This window comes from Pestalotiopsis fici, assembly GCF_000516985.1.
Source record: "Pestalotiopsis fici W106-1 unplaced genomic scaffold PFICI_Scf_5, whole genome shotgun sequence".
Classification (NCBI taxonomy): domain Eukaryota; kingdom Fungi; phylum Ascomycota; class Sordariomycetes; order Amphisphaeriales; family Sporocadaceae; genus Pestalotiopsis; species Pestalotiopsis fici.
The window spans coordinates 99,718-117,323 of NW_006917095.1; the positions used below are offsets into that span (position 1 = coordinate 99,718).

Genomic DNA, 17,606 nt, shown 5'->3' on the forward strand with positions numbered 1-17,606 from the left:
AATAATCTTTAATAACACTTTATTTTGTGCCACAGTCAAGAACAAAAACTATGATATTACGTGAAACAATGATTCTGAAGTTGCAGACTACCTGTATAGACGAAGTATCAATAATAGCCAATAGTGATGCGATATTAGCCTTTAATTAAAAGACACCTGCTTGCAGATTACTTTGTATTTGAGCTTAAATGCTAGCTATATATATAATTAATTGCACGCTATATAATAGAAAGTTATAATAGTCAGAGGAGCTTGTAATCTGGGGTTTCGATATCACCTAATGGGAGCGGTGTATGGGCATGAATAAGTGGTTGAAAGTAGTCTGATTTTATAATGACTTCCGTCGTGACCACCCCATTTATTTCAAAGATATATTTGTTCTTTCTCCGTTAATTAGTATGGGCGCTCGAGGCTATTGTAATAAGCGTTATTACGGCGAGTAAAGTGTTCTCGAAACATTGCCATGAGGTGGCTTTTATCTACCTAAATCTTTCCACGCTCCAAGAACTTGTTCGGAATATCTACGATCTTACACCGTAGATATTCGGCAAGATTCTTTCCAAGGACATCATATGTAGAGCTAGACGCTACACCTCGATCAAGGTGGTCCTTGAGCAGGAAATGAACAGCTACAAAGCTGTTAGCAGGCCGATCTTTTGATGAAAATGAAATCCACTAAGTATACAAGCTATGAATAGGACTCTCATACCCCAAATGTTTGGAAGTTCGAAACGAAAGATCGGCTTCCCAGTGTCATCATCTTCAAGGAGCATCCGGATCTTTTTCTCACTGAGAAGAGTTCGCAGCCAATCCCATTCATCCGAGTTGCGAACAAAAAACCCTACGTTGCAATCGGATCCCTTGTCTCCAGATCTGGCATGTACGACGTAGCCCAATGGGGCCGCAGTGACAGGTCCCAGAGATGAGAGATCGATGGCATTGGAACTCTCATATGTATCTTGCTCGTAGCGGAAGTCCTGTGTATCGGATGGTGGGGGGATGGGTATCTCCAATCCTTCGGAAGGGACATGGCAGATATGTTCTATGCTGCTCTGAGGCAACAGTGCAACCCAGTATTCATAATAAGGTTTAGCGATTGCTTGACGAGTATCGACTGCGAATGTGGCTCCAGGATAGCTTTGCATGATTACATCGGTGACGGGTCGCAGAAATTTGCTTGTGGCCAGGTCTTGTTCCTGCCTTGCTTGGGCGAAGATTCTGAAATCGACCGTGGCGGAGTCCTGGTTCCTTGGATTCGTCGGGCACCTACCGTTCACCCTGAATTTCAAGCAATGGAACTTGGACTCATCGAGTTGTGCACGAATCTGGCGCTCCAAGAATTGTGCCTTTTCTTCGATGTCAAGACCGCAGAGAAAGTAGTGAGCCTCAGCCTGGTAACCCCCTTTAGCGGTGATGCCAAGCTTGGTTGTGGGCGGCGGTTTGAGGCTGCCAATATTGGTCACGTATCTGCGTTTGACATCAATAATTTGATTCATGTGGCCAGCAAAATTGAGTCACAGCCACTTACACTCGGTCATTACCAGCAGCTTCAATTTTAATGCCATCGAGAACTGCTACAACATCCGAGTTGTAATACCAAGGCCCCTGTATTTCATACAGCAGCTGCGACTTACAAGTATCAATGGTGACCAATCCATCACGATGCTTTTGTTTCGTGATATAAAAGTGGCCATCGGGCAAAATTTCGACTATGGGAAAGCCCAGGTCAAGAGACTCACCCGGAAGGCTCTTGAAGCCAGAAAAGTTTCCTCCAGTAACGTATGTCGAGCACTCGATAAAGTGGCCCGCCACAAATGCCCCGGCTAGCTTTTCATAATCCTTGCGGGCCCATCCGTAGTGATATGCTGCGATGCCGATGGTGGGTGATGCATCTGCCACACGTCCGCAGAGCACAATATGTGCTCCTCTTTTCAGTGCTTCCACGATACCGAAGGCACCGAGATAGCATTGTGCATAAATTGGGTCAAATCCCCAGTTGCGCAGTTTCTTTCCTTGGGAAGTATGAGCATTTGGTGTTCCGAGAAGCCCTCAGGCTATACTCACCAGTGGTCAAGCTTTCAAAATCCCGTCCCTCTTTGATAGCCTGCTGGACAACCTCGAGCACCTCGTCTCCTCCTACCCAGGCGACTTTGAGGTTCAAACCCGCCGCTTTGATCCGATCCGTAACCGCTTTGTACAGTTTCTGAGTGTCACTCCCACCGGCGTTGACAACAACTTTGATCTTTCTGAACTGGAGATAAGGAAGGGCTGGTTCTAGAGCTTCCAGGAATGTCTCTTCGAATTCGTCCGATTCGCCTTTGCTATCTATCTTTTGTCCACCTCTAGTAGTCATATTGTACTCGGACATCCAATCGCCCACGATGTACTCAACATCCTCTGACTTAGCCAGTTCAGCCAATGCGTGCCGCCGATCCGTCACGGAGCCAGATGCAGAGGCGATCCGGAGGATGTTATCGCTGGGTGAAGCCATGCCCATTGCCGGTTTTGGTTGGGGATACAGTTGTAGGGTTCGCGCGGTCAATCGAAGCATGCCCGGTTTGTCAATACCCGGCTGATGCGCCGCCGTATATAGTGCATTGAAGTCGCCTTGATACAGGCCGGCCACCCTCGTCTTTTGGAGAGCAACGCTTAGTGGTGGGGGTTTCGGGGTGGGACAAAGTTCATGGCGCATCCAGAAGAGTGGAATACATCTCGCCGTACGAACGCTCGGAATTAAATCCGTGAAATCGTGTTCTCATAGACGGTGATACGACAGGATGCGCCCAACACCCCGGGATTTAATTCCACATCAAACAGTCTGCTTAGTAAGTCAATGTCAGAAGGCGACACGTCACACAATTCATCAAAGTCAGGTCAGTCAATTCGTTCTGACTATCATGTGCTAGTACCCCGCTGACGTACTAGGTACAACACCCCACGCCCTTACGGCATGGCATTTAGCCTAGCTACCAAGTGCTGAGAACTATCCAGCGCGACAAACGTATAGAAAGCCAGAATTTGAGGTTGAGAATCAAGCCAAAAAAGAACGAGAATTAGTTTTCGTCTCGGTGTAAATGATATTCTGAGACGAAGAGTGGAATCACCGGTTGGTTGCAAAAGACCAGCTTAAAGCACCAAATAAGGTGAGAAACAACTTATTGAAACATGCAGCTTGCTAGGCATCAAATTTATGCACGCGTTGAGAAGCAAAATTCAAGTGACACCCAAATGATACCGTTCAGTAGTACAAACCTACGTTGCCAGGAATTCACGGACCAAGTCTTATGGCATCAGCCTCACGCCATCCAAAGTTTTGACTTGTGTCCCATTTTGGTACATCCCATCAACCAGATAGCTCTTCGGCTTACTCTCCAGAGGTAGCTCGTTAAGAAATCGCCAGCGAAGCTCATCTTCCTAGCCCGCAACTTGCCAGTCTGTGATCGTTCCATGCGGGGAAAATGGGAGGAATTCCATAACAGCAGGGTCATGAGCAATTAAAACCAAGACACGGTCGTCTGCATCCATTTGCTGTAGCAGTGCAACACTCTCTCGCGCCTTTGCCGGGTTGATATACCATCCATCTTCCCTGCTGCATGGCTGCTGCTACGGTGTTTTTTTGAGCATTTTCCCGATTCGGATGGCAGCAGGTGAATAGGCTGCACGCATATGGTGCCAGCCGATGTTGGTTCTATCCCAGCTGCTGTTCTGTAAACTCGTCTGGCAGGGGCACGTATTTGTTAGGCAGATTTATACCACCAAAGTGGCATATATCTCCGCCGAGCAGGACATACGAGTCCGTCGTGGTCCTGACAAGCGCTGAGATGTGTCCTACGGCGTGACCTGGAGTATCGAGGACATATAAGCTGCCGTCCTCAAAATAATCAGACGCCTCGAAGCCCGCCACGAGTAAGTCGGCTGAGAATACGATCTCTCGTATACAGCGGCCCTTGATGGCATCCTCGAACACGGGAGAACCCTCGTTAGTGGGGTATCCTGGTAAGAAATAAGAGATGAATTCAGGACCAACCAAGAGGTCCATAGAGTCTGGGAAAGTGGCAGCATCGCCTGTGTGGTCGTAGTGGTGGTGACTGATGATCGCCGCCTCCAGTCTCGCTATATCGACACCACCCCTGATCAAAACATCGGCCAGGTCATGTTCTACTCGAATTCTGGGGACTTGGGTGTCGATTACGTTAATAATTGGCTGCTGAAGATCCCAAAATGCTTTGCAGCATCCTAGATCAAATAAAAGCTGCCTCCTTGACGTTGAATATGTGATGAGGAATGATAGCGTAGGTAAGTTCATGAGTTCGAAGCCATGAATGATTGGTTCAACCAAAGTCTCGGCTGGAACTGTAAGGCTGCACGTGGTGTCAATTACTGAGAGCAGGCATGTTTTGTCTGCTTGTATGATATCTACGCCTCGTGGGCTACAAGAGCCAGTAGGTTCAAGCGACGAAATGGCATGCGACATCTTGAGAGAGACCAGTCCCAATCCAAAAAGAGAGCACAATGTTGAGAGTGTATGAAGATCAAGAATTAGTATAGACAAAGTAATTCTTCAAATTGAAGGGAAGAAATTATCCACGGGCGAATGTGCCAAACGTTCCCAGGGACGGCTTTGCATTTCCGGAATTGCATAGCTGTGCCAAAGTCGGAGAGACGTTAATCCTGTCTACTATCAGATAGCGGAAGTCTCACCTAAGCCAATTTGTAAAGGGGAAGATAAAGACGTGATGATTGAGGAAGCATTGAAAGATGTCTACGTTGATCTCTAGTCTACAAAAGAGAGGTGCTAAAGAGCGAACTATATACCCGAGCAGGTGACCTGCGGTGGGTATTGACCACGTCAGTGCAACAGGAAGCATATTTTCAAAATGTTATTTATAGCAGCATTTACTTAGCATCAGCAGATGCAAGTTAGAGACAATGCTTTTCTACAATAACAGAAGTCCTTCATACTCGCCAATTAACAAATAAATCCACTGAGGTCAGAGCGGGCATGATCATTTCCCAACATTTTGTTCAAAGCGTTGAATTCCAGGCATGTCTTGCGCATCCGGTCAAAGTTTTCATAGTGAATCCAGACGGGCAACGGATTCAGGAGTATAGGTCCCCATTCGCATCCAGTATTACCAGTGGTCGATAATTCTACTTGGAGGGGTTTGTTCTTGCACAAAGAAGAGAAGGAGAAATGGCAATTAGAATGCGGCTGCAGGGTTTTGCAGGTTAGCAGTATGGAGCTGCCGTTTTGGTGCTATGGCATGAAAGGACTTGTTTTATGGATTCCTGCGTAGTGTTATCGGCGGGCGTCGCATGGCAAGGGCGTTGTCATGTTGAAGCAGGAGATTTACACGTTCATGGTTCGCGAGATAGAAGTTATTCAGATACATCGAACTTATGCAATGCAGACATTTTTGCTAGGTGGATTCCACAAGACAGGGACAAAAACCCGAAGGACCACCGTACCAGGAATAACAAATCCGCAATAGCCCGCCCACCAAACTTCGACCTAGCATCATTTGCTATGTCTTATAGAACAATATTCTAACATGACGTAGATAGGGTTTCATAGCGCAAATAAATTTCTGCGAACATCCTGCTCCGTACGAGCTTGGCAAGATCACGTTTTGAGGTCCAAGCATATTCAGTCATAATGCAGCCACTTGAACACAGTCAGCTCTCTGAGCAAACGAATGTACGGCAGAGTCCCGAGCGTCGCGTCCAGCGTGCCATCAAAATATCTGTCTTCTTCAACAAGAAGGAATCTATCGATCATGACAGCTTCTTTCGCCACTGGGAAACAATACACGCAGACTTGGTTGTAGCAACTCAAGCCTTTCGCAATAATATTGTGCGCTATGCTCAAGTATGTCATGCTTGACCCCTGATATTGGCGCAGCCATTCCTTTGGCCGTGTCCAATACTTGTATGTGGCTAACGTCGTGTCGTTTGCAGCACTATCAAACACCCGAAATGAAAGAAATGGCGCGTAGTCTTGGGGAAGGTGTCCTCGAGTACGATGCATGTGCGCAACTCTGGGTTAATACATGGGACGATTGGTTGGCTTTTTCAAACAGTCCCGAGTACACAACAGCGCTTGCCGATGACTGCAAGAATTTCATGACTTTGCCCATGACATATATGATTGGCTACGAGACCGTGGTTGTAGGGGAAGATTACGGTGGTGTGAGCGAAGAAGCTATCTAGAAAAAGATCGAAATCATTTGTAGTATATTCCTGGAGGTTTATATATTTTATTAAGGAATATATTTATATAAAAAGAAAGAGGGTGAAGCACCATCTCATCAAGCTCCATATGAACCGCAGAATTTCATCATTGAGATAATATGATTTTCTTTCCTCTTATTCTTTCTTTGCCGTCGGCACAAATTTTGCAGTCGGCAAATGCAAATGAAGGCGGATTTGAAGAAATCACGTGATTCCACCACTTCTGATTCCTTGATGGACAGCACAAGGTGACTATAGCTCGAATTCACAGGAATAAAACCACGACCTCGCCGATCCGGACTTTTCGCAGCTGTGGGATTTGGTGTCCCAAAAGTCTAAAACCTCGTCTTGTAAACCCGAGCCGATCACACCCGAGAGAAGTCTCGCAAATATCAGGCAAATGCACCTTTCGTCCTTACTAAGGAAATAATCAGATGCTGTAATTATTCATCATTAAATATAAGCGTTTGAACTCGGTCCGAATTCTTCTAACGCCCATCGGCTTTGCGCACAGGTACTAACCTTAGTTGTGTGGATCATTATATATAGCCAATGAAATCCCATGGAATTTGAATCCCGCCATAATACCGCCTGCTGCCCCACAATGAAGCATTAGTGAATGCTTGCTGCTAATAGTGCATAAGCTTATTCACCATTCCTCGGCTCAAGCATACTAGGTAATTCATTATTACCCTTGGTGTAGATTTAGTCAAGATAAAAAACTTCCTTTATGCTTTTTCCACTGCCTTTCATGAAGCAGAGCCATGAATTTGGCGATTTAATAGGATACTCCTAACACAATTCAATGGTTGAACTTTGGAGACGTTTTCAGTAAATGTTCAATAATCAAAGTACATCATTCATATTGCTGCACGGATAATCGTAGAGATTTTATCGCTTTAGATAACTCCAATGTGATTTATTCGACTCCAGATCCATCCACAACCCAGGAGAAAAGGCAGACTGAACTTCAAAGACGCCTCAACAAGAGTTCTAAGGAAAATCCTGGCTATGTAATCAAAGACTCGGGTGGGCTGTTAAGCGTAAGGAGTACAAGCATCTTATCCACCAAAAGACCGACTTTACTATGACTTCGATGGAGAGCTTGTCCACATTAGCGCAGGTCTCGGGTATCCAAATTCCGTGCACGGAGTAGAGGAAACTACCTGGGGCAGGCCTTCCTATCTCTGTGGAGGCTGGTATGAAGCCCACGGATTCGAGAATGTGGCGCCATTGAGCACAATTTTACCAACTTGTTAGCAATATTATTGTTATGTCATTGTTCGACATTACTAAGACACTGTAGTTTTCATATAGGAGTGTCCTATTATGTAGACCATACCAAGAGTAAAATATAATTGATTCATCCACCTTGGAATGCCTCTCAATTTCTTCTTTTAATCATTTTACACCTGACTCTGTTGCAAACTGCCTCTCGCCTGAAATTTTAGCCCTGCTTTCATCTATTAAGCATAAGACGCATGACCATCTTGCCCCTTTGATATCACCAAGCATGGCCAGCAGCAAACTTTTCAAGCCCGTCACCATCGGCAAAATCACCCTGTCTCATCGCATTGGGCTATGCCCCCTTACACGCCATCGCGCCTCGGACGATCATGTGCCTTCTGAGCTTGCAGTACAGTATTACAAGCAACGCAGCAGTGTTCCCGGCACTCTACTTATCACAGAGGGCACTTTTATATCGGCTGCAGATGGTGGCAATATCAACATCCCCGGCATATACAACCAGCAACAAATTCATGCCTGGAGGAAGGTCACGGATGCGGTTCATGCAAACGGCGGCTACATCTTCTGTCAGCTATGGGCCCTTGGCCGTGCTGCCAACCCGGAAGTGGCCCGTCGCGAAGGAATTACCCCAGTGAGCTCAAGTCCGGCCCGGCTGAGCTTGGAATTCCCGATACCTCACGAACTCACCATCGATGAGATCAAAGAAAAAGTTCAAGCATATGCCACCGCGGCTAGGAACGCTATTGCTGCTGGATTCGACGGGGTTGAGCTCCACGGTGCTAACGGGTACCTGATTGACCAGTTTACGCAGGATTGCTGTAACCAGCGCTCTGACGAGTATGGAGGCAATATCGAGAATCGCTCCCGTTTTTGCTATTGAGGTTGTTACCGCGGTCAGCGAAGCTATCGGGCCCGAGAAGACGGGTATCCGATTTAGCCCTTGGAGCAGATTTCAGGGAATGCGGATGAACGATCCCATCCCGCAATTTTCACATATCCTCCGCAACATTAGCAAACTTGGTATTGCTTACATCCACCTCGTTGAGTCCAGAATAGCGGGCAATGCCGACGTCGAGTCCCAAGACAGTCTAGAATTTGCGTACGATATATGGAAGGGCCCACTGCTAGTTGCTGGCGGATTCAAACCAGATTCTGCACGACACTTAGTTGACGAGCAGCATCCCGACAAGGACATTATTGTCATGTTTGGCCGATATTTTATTTCAACTCCAGATCTGCCGTTCCGGATCCGAAATGAGCTGAGCCTCAATGACTACAACAGAGACACGTTTTACACCCCCATGGCTAGTGGTGGATATATAGATTATCCATTTAGTGATGAGTTTCTAGCCCAAAAGGCGACGGCATGAGTGCTAGTTCATCGGACTCGCATGCATGATTCAGTCATTGCTGGGTATCTCTAGTCCATGGAGGCCTAAGATAAGGACGAATCAGTGTACTGTTCTGATTCCACCATCCGAATGAGACTTTGATAGACCTTGCTTTGTAGCAACTCGGAGACTGTATAGATGGGTGTCAGGTGCTGTTGGGCCGTTGAAAAGACTCGTGTCGATCACTGCGTGTAATGATGTGTGAATTGAGTCTTGTTGTATTCAGGCCTGCTACGCCGAAAATGTATATTTGCCAGCATATGTGTCACGAGTCTAGTTGTCAGCTACTCACAAGCAAAACACTGAAACCACGGACGCGATGGTCGTCGCGGGGAAAAGGAACCCGTAGAATGTCCAAGCCTTTCCTACGGGGGCAACTGGGCGTTCAGGGCAAATGTATCGCTGAGTAGCAATAGACACGCAATTAGGCGCCCGTGGGCTTGCAATAACCCGGTGTCGTACTGACGTAGTCAGTATCCACCGCAGATCAACTGCGTGGGTATATAGTTCGCTCTTCAGCACCTCTCTTTTGTAGACTAGAGATCAACTCGACAACTTTCAATGCTTCCTCGATCATCTCGTCTTCAGTTCCCCCTTCACACATCGGCTCAGGTGAGACCCGGCCCCGCCAAGTTGGCCTCATCGTGACCAATTTCGAAATAGCCAGAAAGATAGATAAGAACCAAGCCATGGGCTGGATAAAAGTTGGTGCCACACATCCTGTCTAATTCTCTGTGTTTTGAGGCAAGTCCAATACGGAGAGAGTGGAGAGGATCTTTACTGATGACTGTATTAGACTTTTGCTTCTTTACTTAAACGCCTTATATCCTCTTCGCATTCGTTTTCTGGGGAATCGGAGGGGGGGGGGGGGGGGACTTTGCCGAGTGAACGCTATACAAGGAAGGAAAATAACCTGTGCAAGCCATCATATTTGTCCTGCCATAATAGACATGAATTAGCACCGGTATAGGATACGCTCACACCAGCTGGTTTCTCCATATCTGTTTCTTGGAGTGGCCAGAGCGTCGGAAGACAATTCTGGGGTATCGGGAGAGAGCGCCATGGGCCTATGGCACTTGTAGTGTGTGTGTACCTATGTAGGTATACACCTTACCTAGTCAGTCGGCCTGTGCGGAGAGGTTCTGGTAGGCTCCTGCACTACGACGAACTACCAGCTGTCTCGCAGCTGAAGAAACACCTTGCAAATGAAGGACATCAAGAAGTTGCGTTTGGTTTGGGGAAGTATTTTCTAAACAATTACAACAATATACATGTTTTCTAGTCTCGATCGAATTTGCAACTATCTAACTATTCCTCAGTTTCTGATCACGACTGTTGATTAGCCTGACCAGAGCAATGATTACCTCAGGCTTCGGTCGCATCTGGAAATCGGGGAAGCAAAGTAAGGTGGGTGCCCCCGCCTGCTCCAGGGTCGCAGCCAGAATTTAGCGTGTGGAGTCACAAATGGTCTTCTTTATCGACGACGGCGCTTTGGCTTGAATTTATAAAGACCCAACCAACACCGAGGGACGGTCCTGGGGTCAACGAAAACCTCATTGCAATCCGGCTTGTCAGAGCATCGCCACCTGCCAAAGTCGCGGACTCCAGAAGTAGCGCATTAGCATAAGGGAATAGGAGAGGCTGGCCTGCGGGCGCCATTTCTTGCGCCTACAACTTCACCTGCCCTCTCAAAGCGGATACCACGGATCGACACAAATATAACAGCTCATCGCGGTATGTTACCATACAACTAGCGACCATGGGAGGCAAGAAACACGTGAGCACCGCGTGTCTATCCTGCAGACGGCGCAAAATCAAAGTATTACCATTGAATATAGAGATAAGCACTGCGTGAGGTCGTTGTTAACCAAGGCCCATCTGGTAGTGCGATGGCAAGGAGACATGCTCCAACTGTATCGTGTCCGAGTCTACATGCGTCTACAACGCCGAGGCCGATTTGAGAAGGTTTCTCCCGCCGTCCAATTGCTAGTCGCCTCTGACTAATCAAACGGTGAGCAGAATATCAGGCAAAAAGGTGACTCATGATTTGCGAGCACGTCTAGCGCTACTTGAGGGACTCCTTCGGGAGCACAACATTGCGATACCTGCTTCGTCCCCGGGCTTCCCCGAGCAAGGCCCTTCAGTCCTTGGCTTGGCTCCCTCAACAATGGAGCAAAATCACCCAAGCGCTCAGGCCGACAATCCGGACTCTTGCATCATTGCCAGTACCAATCAGAAGAACCAGAGGGCCGCTGACGGGAGACTTCCACTGGAAAACTCTTCGTCCATCGTAAGCCCAACGTCTCAGCCCCCCACACAGGCTTTCGAGATGGATCCGAGCGAGATGTACAGCCCTATGAATGCCTCGAGTCTCGCAGGAGTGTCCTATTCGAATCTTGGAAGCATGGCTACTCTTCCTAGTGGCATGGAGCGTGATGACCCCAGCTTTGTCTTTCCGCAGGTAGCCAGCGCACCAGGCTTGCAACTTGGCATATCCACACCCGGTCCTGAGAGCCACCCCAATGATTCGGACGGCGATATCACCAACCTGCTGGCAGCTCGAATGGGTTCACTCCAGATCGCGGAGGATGGCCAGCTGCGGTACTACGGCCCCACCTCAAACCTACATGTTCACCACAGCGGCTTCCAGTCTCTGTCGAGATCTCACATCCGTCACGTGGCGACAGAAGGCAGTGAAGTCCTCAAGCGTCACGGGCTAGACCAAGATGTTCCACCAGAGCTTGAACTCTACCTTGCCAAACTTTACTTCACCTGGGAGGACCCCGCAATCCACGTTGTTGACGAGGAAACCTTTTTCACGGAGAAGCGGAAGTGGATGACTGAGAAGATAGCTAGCTGCTACTACTCTGAGACACTAAATAACGCCATGTAAGTACGGGATCTGTGGTATTTGATACGTGGGCTTTCGACCTGTTGCCTAATATGCTCCGCAGATGTGCCATCGGAGCAAATCTTGCTGCGGGCGAGGACTTCGCAGGGGTTGGTATTGATCCGGAATTTTTCTCCTCTCGGGCAAAAGCACTCCTCGACATAGAGATGGACAGTCCCAACGTGGCCACAGTCCAGGCGCTCGTGATCATGAGCGCGTCCGAAGCCGCATTCACGCGCGATGCTCGAGGTTGGCTGTACAGTGGTAATTATCCCTCTTCTGATTTTAGACTTGCGCTAACCTTGGTTAAACGTATGAGGCATGGCAGTAAGGCTCAGTGCGGACTTGGGGCTTCACATGGATGTCACGAAGCATCGGGAGAGCGGCCTCCTCTCACAGCATGACGTTGAGATGAGGAGTATAGCCTTCTGGGGGGTCTTTATCCACGATAAGTATGTATAATCTCTAGACCTCTTCTGGTCATAGTCCAACTAATCTTGAACTTTAGTATGTGGAGTCTCTACCTTGGGCGGCCTTGGGGCATTGGCATGAGGGACATAACGGTATCACGACCGCCGACGCATCTCGATGAGTCTATCGGCAGAAGCTGGAGTGCATTTCCCGCCATTGGGAACGACATGCCGAAGCAGGAGATATTTTTCCCCCTTGAGTCTTGCACAGACGCCAATATCATTCTCTGTGAATTCATGCGGCGGATCAATACGACTCTGTACGTTTTATATTCGCCGACTGTGTGAAAGTCCGTGTCAAGCCATCAATGCGGCCTTGCTAACCGTTGTGCCCCAGGTACTCCGGTTGCACAGTTGCCATCGATACTCTTTTAAAATTCCTCATCAAGACAAAGCATGAACTCATGAACTGGCTGGAAAACATCCCAGCACGCTTGAGGATAGATGTCAACGATGCCGAGGCTACATATATCCCTGCAATTCTCCAACTTCAGTATGACTCCAGTACTGTTTCCTTATTCTCAATTAATTCTTGCGCTAATTTGAACAAGTATGCAATTTTACGCCACCTTGATATCACTCTACCGCCCGTATTTATCAAGCCAGATCTTTCGATACTGTCAAGCCGCAAGCTCCCTTGATGATCGGGTCGTAATCAGTGGGGTCATGACTGATTGCATCGCAGCAGCAAATCACCTGAGTGAGATATTGAAGTGTTATCAAAAGCTTTATCCACTTCGGCGCACAAATATACAGATTGTGCACATCATTTTCACAGGGTGTCTTGTCTTTGTCTATGACATATGCACTAGGAGTGGACTCGAGTCACAATCTTCACTTCGCAATCTACGATTTTGTTGTCATGCTTTGGGAGACATCGGTCAAATTTATGGTAATGCTACAAGGGCATTAGAGGTCATTATACTCATTAAGGCCAAGTGGCAACAATTGGCAAGAGCACGGCCAGTTGGGGGTTTGAGTATGAAGCGTCCCAGCTTCAGCATATCCGCTGATGGTCAACAAGAACGTGGCCAGGGCCAGGAAGGTGACCGTGCGAAACGCCACCACGGATACGCGGATAGAGTAACAGATGCGATTGAGTCATCTGTATTCACATTGCCGCCAGCTCCCAGCAGTTTCCAATCCAACCAGCATCATCTTCCTAGGGGTAATATCAATATCGAGCCTCCCGGCGTGGAAAGTAATTTCTATGACGCCTGGCAATTACTCGACTCCACAGAATACAACATAGCCGATATGAACCCTTCCATAGGTGGACTAGATGAGCAAACTTTGCAGGACGCGTTCGCCTCCCTCAGGCAAGATATGGATCATAGGAGTCTAGGATTGTATACAGGGGCATCAGGTAAGGAGGCCTCGTTGCCATCGGATTTCCAGCACACCCGCAGCGCCGATTAATCACTCCAGGTTTACTGGGTCAAGAGACGAATAATTGTGACCGTCCTCCAATTTAGGGGCTTTCAGACAGTATATAGCATGTCAGCCACGTTAGAACACCACGAAACCCAACGTTCACTCAAATTAAAGCAATCGAACTCAAAAGGTCGGACCGCCAAAAGGCCAGAATAACTATTTATGAGTCCCATGAGCCTGTTATTCCCAACTCCTATTAGCGAAGCTAGAAAGTCACATTTTAAGCTGCTTTGCAGGCTCACGTTATGACCATTCCCCAGCTGAAAAGTAGGATGACAATCCATCGTGATAGACGGATAAGCCTAAGAACAATGTTGCTGGGAACCTCGAACAAGGTATGGCACAGAGAACAGTGTAACTGCAGCAGTATATTGACTTCCGCTCATACTCAGACTAGTTGTAAGGCCAGCGACTTTCGCATTGCCAGCTGAGCGAAATATGGTGAATAAAGTTCGGACAGTGCAAAAATTGCATGGACTTGCTGTTCGTTCGGTCTACAAAAGCAATCAGACAATTGGCAGCAAACGCCAATCAACCTTCCAGATAATCCTTCTCTACTCCTCCGATAGCCCGATAAGTACCGGCGGCTGATTGGCACCATCGTGTTTCATTGAGAGAGATTCGTTCACCACCGGACTGACAGACTTGTTGTTGTCATAAGTGCCATCCCTACATGGTTTTCGCTTTGCTTCTCGCTGGAAGTGTGCTTTATGAGAGAGACCTGTGATCTATCAAAAAATACTAGAATATTTTAGGTGTAGGATTCCTGGAGAACGAATCTATCATGTGGATAGATAAGTGATATACGTAATGAAAGATTGCATGTAGTTTATTGTCTTTCCCTACTGTAGAAGCTGATACGCTTGTGGGGGTGCCCACCAGGAGCTGACAATGCGAGGCAATCCAGCCAAACAGTGGTGGACAAAGCGACCAAATTCCCCCATGGGGTTCCGTAGGGACAGTGGTGGGAAGGATGCCTGCCGCTGCATAGTAGCACACATGGTGTAGGCGAATAAGCATCCGCCGAAAGAACGATTGACCTGTATAGGATTCCGCGGAAAAGAGAATCCCGAGACGAGTGGTGGCCATGTCCGGGAGCTATCTCCCTGTTAGCGGGCATGCCAAGGAGCTTATTCTGACGAGATCCGACTAGGTTCGCTCACTATCAGTATGCCACTAACGATGAATTGAACTTGCCAGAAGAATTCTAATCTACCAGGAGTGCCTATGTTGAGAACAGCAAAAAAAAGAAAAGGGGAAAAAATCATCAACTGGCCCTTAGTTGAGCAGCGACTCCAAATCAAATGCTTTACACAACGACTCTGCCATGGGTATCCGGTTCGCGATGGAGAGAGATATTAATGTGCTAATCCGACAATGTTCCCCGAATCAATTTTGGTGCTAGATGAATAGATACAGCCCGATAATTATCGTTTGAATCTTGATACAACCATGAATACAGTATGGGATTAGAAGGTAGTGAAAAAAACCAAAATCAGGGCCATGAAGCTGATCCAATGATGCATCACACCCATCTCTATTCCCACACCGCTCGTCAACGCAGGTGTGGTGGCGGCGGCGTTGGGGCTGAATGGCAATGATCAGCTTCATATCATATTGTAGGAGAATGAGGAGATGTAATACTGACCGACAAGTCCAACCTGTTGGCTGGTTGATCTCTCCAACCCCTGTCCACGAAGCTACATGTGGGTACGGACAAATGGGACGCTGCCTTAGAACGCCAGAGGAGGTGTTCAATGGCGACTTCCATGTTGTGGCCACTATGCTCTGGATGGGCTTGTCCTTTTCGACCCAGTCAACAAGAGCCAGCAAAAGGTCGTGCTGAGCATCCTCGAATCCAGAGACCGAGTAACTATCGCTGGCCGCAACTTGACCAACATGCCATGGCGCATCCACCCCCGTGCCGGAGCAATGATCCATGCCAGGAATCTCGAAATAGCGGAAGAATTCTCCGCTGACATTTGTGCCCATCGTTTGGACCAGGCGATCGTAGTAGAGACTGGATCCTTTGGCTGGTACAAGGGGATCTGCCAACCCTTGGTACAAAACGAACTTGCCGCCACGATCTTTAAATTGAGATATATCGTAGATATCTGCCATCGGTTGACCGGGATCCAGTTCAAGTGCTTGAAGTGCTATGCTGTCTGTGTACTGATCTATCGTGAAATTCGCCATGTCGAGAAAGTTTCGTACGTATCCCAAGCCATACGGATTTCCTGTCGAATCGTTCAACACAGATGCCATGCCGCTCTCGGTGCCAGTGATCAGTCCAGGATAAACATAGACTCCGCTCTCGGTTACATAGTCCTCATACACCTTCTTGAGAAGGTCAATCTGCGGGCTAGTCAGGCAAGTCGACGAGTTGGCATTGGAATTGCCACACGTGAGAGCAGAATAATCGACCGTGCATTTGCGAGGGTCGCTGATGATGCCATCAGTAACACCGTCTACCCCATCGCATTGTTTCATCACTGCTGTTGCGAGTCCGGGCAGCTGTTTCCAATCAATGTGTGCCGGGGTGTCGGCCGGCCAGTTATATTGGCTAACCTTGGCAAGCCAGCTGACGATGCCATTCAGCCACCAAGACGGGGCGCCAGCCATGACACCGTCAAAGCTCTGAGGGAAATTCTGCATTTCCCTCATACCCTGGCGGCCGCCGGTCGAGCATCCGCTGTAGTACGAATAAGAGGCTGGTTTGGAGTAGTACGCAGCTACCAACTTCTTTCCTAACTCCACCGATCCATGAACAGACCGCCAACCCCAATCGAGTCTTTTCTCCGGTTGATATAATGCCCATGTCATATCTGATGCCGAGGAGTTGTGACCAGTGTCGGTGGAGAGGGCAGCGAAACCGTACCGGGACCCTGCGGCGATATCAACCCAGTTGATGCCGCCTGCGTATCCGCCATTTCCCACAGTGAGCAGCCTCGAGTTCCAGTTTTGCGGAAGTAAAATGCCGAACCGATAGGCCGAGCTCTGCGGAGAGGTTACATTGATTGTGACAGCGCATAAGGCAGGCAAGTTTGTTGCATTGGTAGGGTAGCCTGCATTCAAAGTCCCTTCCCCATACGAGCTTCCTGAAGAAACCCAGTCGATTTTCTCAACCGTTGCGTTGGCGGGTAGAATCGATGCAAAGGTCGATGCCGTACATAAGAGATCCGAGGCGTTGGTCGACATATTGAAAGTGATGGCTTTTAAGCTAAAGAGCACGATGTGAGACAGTTGGTTACTTTGCTGTGTAATGGAACGAAAATACTTACAATACACAACTACGCCCAAATCTTCCAATACAATTGGTTTGAACACTTGAGGCAAATTGAGCGACTCCGTCTAACAAAGGCCGAAAGGTGACCTTTATAAGGAGACCTTTACACGATTATGTGGTCTTATGAAGTACATAGTGCCGGGCAAAGCTGTTTGTTTGTGATTATGATGTAGAACTACCTTGTCAACAAGGGCCCATCAATTTTTCGAGCTATAGTAGCTCAGAAAGTGGTGCCAATACGGACTTGTAATCCCGAGGAGGTCTTGCACATGAACGACCATGCAGTTCCAGGGGTTGGCCGTTATACCGGCGAAATAAATAGAGGATCCCGGTTTTTTAATCTCCGTATGGACTTTATACAAGTCTAAAAGCCCATAATTTTAATTGTGATCTGCAGTCACTACACATGAATTGCTTGGAAGTGGCTTGGACCGACTAGCAACGATTCTTTCATGAATCCTCATGGCCGTGCTGAGTCTCGCAACCGGGTGGTCTTTAGAGCCCAAGATTTCAAATTGTTTCTCTCTTCTGCCCTTTTTGTTTTTAACCAGCTGGAGATATCTGGAAGGATAGATCTGGAAGATCATTTTCCACTTTGGATCCGTTGCTTGTGACCTCGGTCCGAGATGGAAGCACCAAGAATAATCATTATCGGC

General features: G+C 47.8%; 6 protein-coding genes across 6 annotated transcripts; 3 read left to right on the forward strand and 3 right to left on the reverse strand.

Annotated features, from left to right (window-relative positions):
• Positions 1-483: 483 nt before the first annotated feature.
• PFICI_07351 (uncharacterized protein) lies at positions 484-2,497 on the reverse strand (the record flags this gene model as incomplete). Its single annotated transcript, XM_007835932.1, has 4 exons — positions 484-629; positions 710-1,467; positions 1,529-2,012; positions 2,065-2,497. 4 exons carry the CDS (start codon positions 2,495-2,497, stop codon positions 484-486), a joined length of 1,821 nt encoding a protein of 606 aa, XP_007834123.1.
• A 1,191-nt stretch (positions 2,498-3,688) lies between these two features.
• On the reverse strand, positions 3,689-4,474 carry PFICI_07352 (uncharacterized protein; the record flags this gene model as incomplete). Its single annotated transcript, XM_007835933.1, has 1 exon — positions 3,689-4,474. The coding sequence occupies one exon, from the start codon at positions 4,472-4,474 to the stop codon at positions 3,689-3,691; it is 786 nt and encodes a 261-aa protein (XP_007834124.1).
• Positions 4,475-5,656: 1,182 nt separating this feature from the next.
• PFICI_07353 (uncharacterized protein) lies at positions 5,657-6,210 on the forward strand (the record flags this gene model as incomplete). The annotated part of the gene is made up of 2 exons (XM_007835934.1): positions 5,657-5,869; positions 5,959-6,210. 2 exons carry the CDS (start codon positions 5,657-5,659, stop codon positions 6,208-6,210), a joined length of 465 nt encoding a protein of 154 aa, XP_007834125.1.
• Positions 6,211-7,744: 1,534 nt separating this feature from the next.
• Positions 7,745-8,849, forward strand: PFICI_07354 (uncharacterized protein; the record flags this gene model as incomplete). Its single annotated transcript, XM_007835935.1, has 2 exons — positions 7,745-8,265; positions 8,306-8,849. The coding sequence occupies 2 exons, from the start codon at positions 7,745-7,747 to the stop codon at positions 8,847-8,849; spliced, it is 1,065 nt and encodes a 354-aa protein (XP_007834126.1).
• A 2,188-nt stretch (positions 8,850-11,037) lies between these two features.
• On the forward strand, positions 11,038-13,649 carry PFICI_07355 (uncharacterized protein; the record flags this gene model as incomplete). Its single annotated transcript, XM_007835936.1, has 6 exons — positions 11,038-11,759; positions 11,825-12,024; positions 12,080-12,212; positions 12,269-12,490; positions 12,568-12,723; positions 12,782-13,649. 6 exons carry the CDS (start codon positions 11,038-11,040, stop codon positions 13,647-13,649), a joined length of 2,301 nt encoding a protein of 766 aa, XP_007834127.1.
• Positions 13,650-15,133: 1,484 nt separating this feature from the next.
• PFICI_07356 (uncharacterized protein) lies at positions 15,134-16,862 on the reverse strand (the record flags this gene model as incomplete). The annotated part of the gene is made up of 2 exons (XM_007835937.1): positions 15,134-15,251; positions 15,313-16,862. 2 exons carry the CDS (start codon positions 16,860-16,862, stop codon positions 15,134-15,136), a joined length of 1,668 nt encoding a protein of 555 aa, XP_007834128.1.
• Between the last annotated feature and the right edge of the window lie 744 nt (positions 16,863-17,606).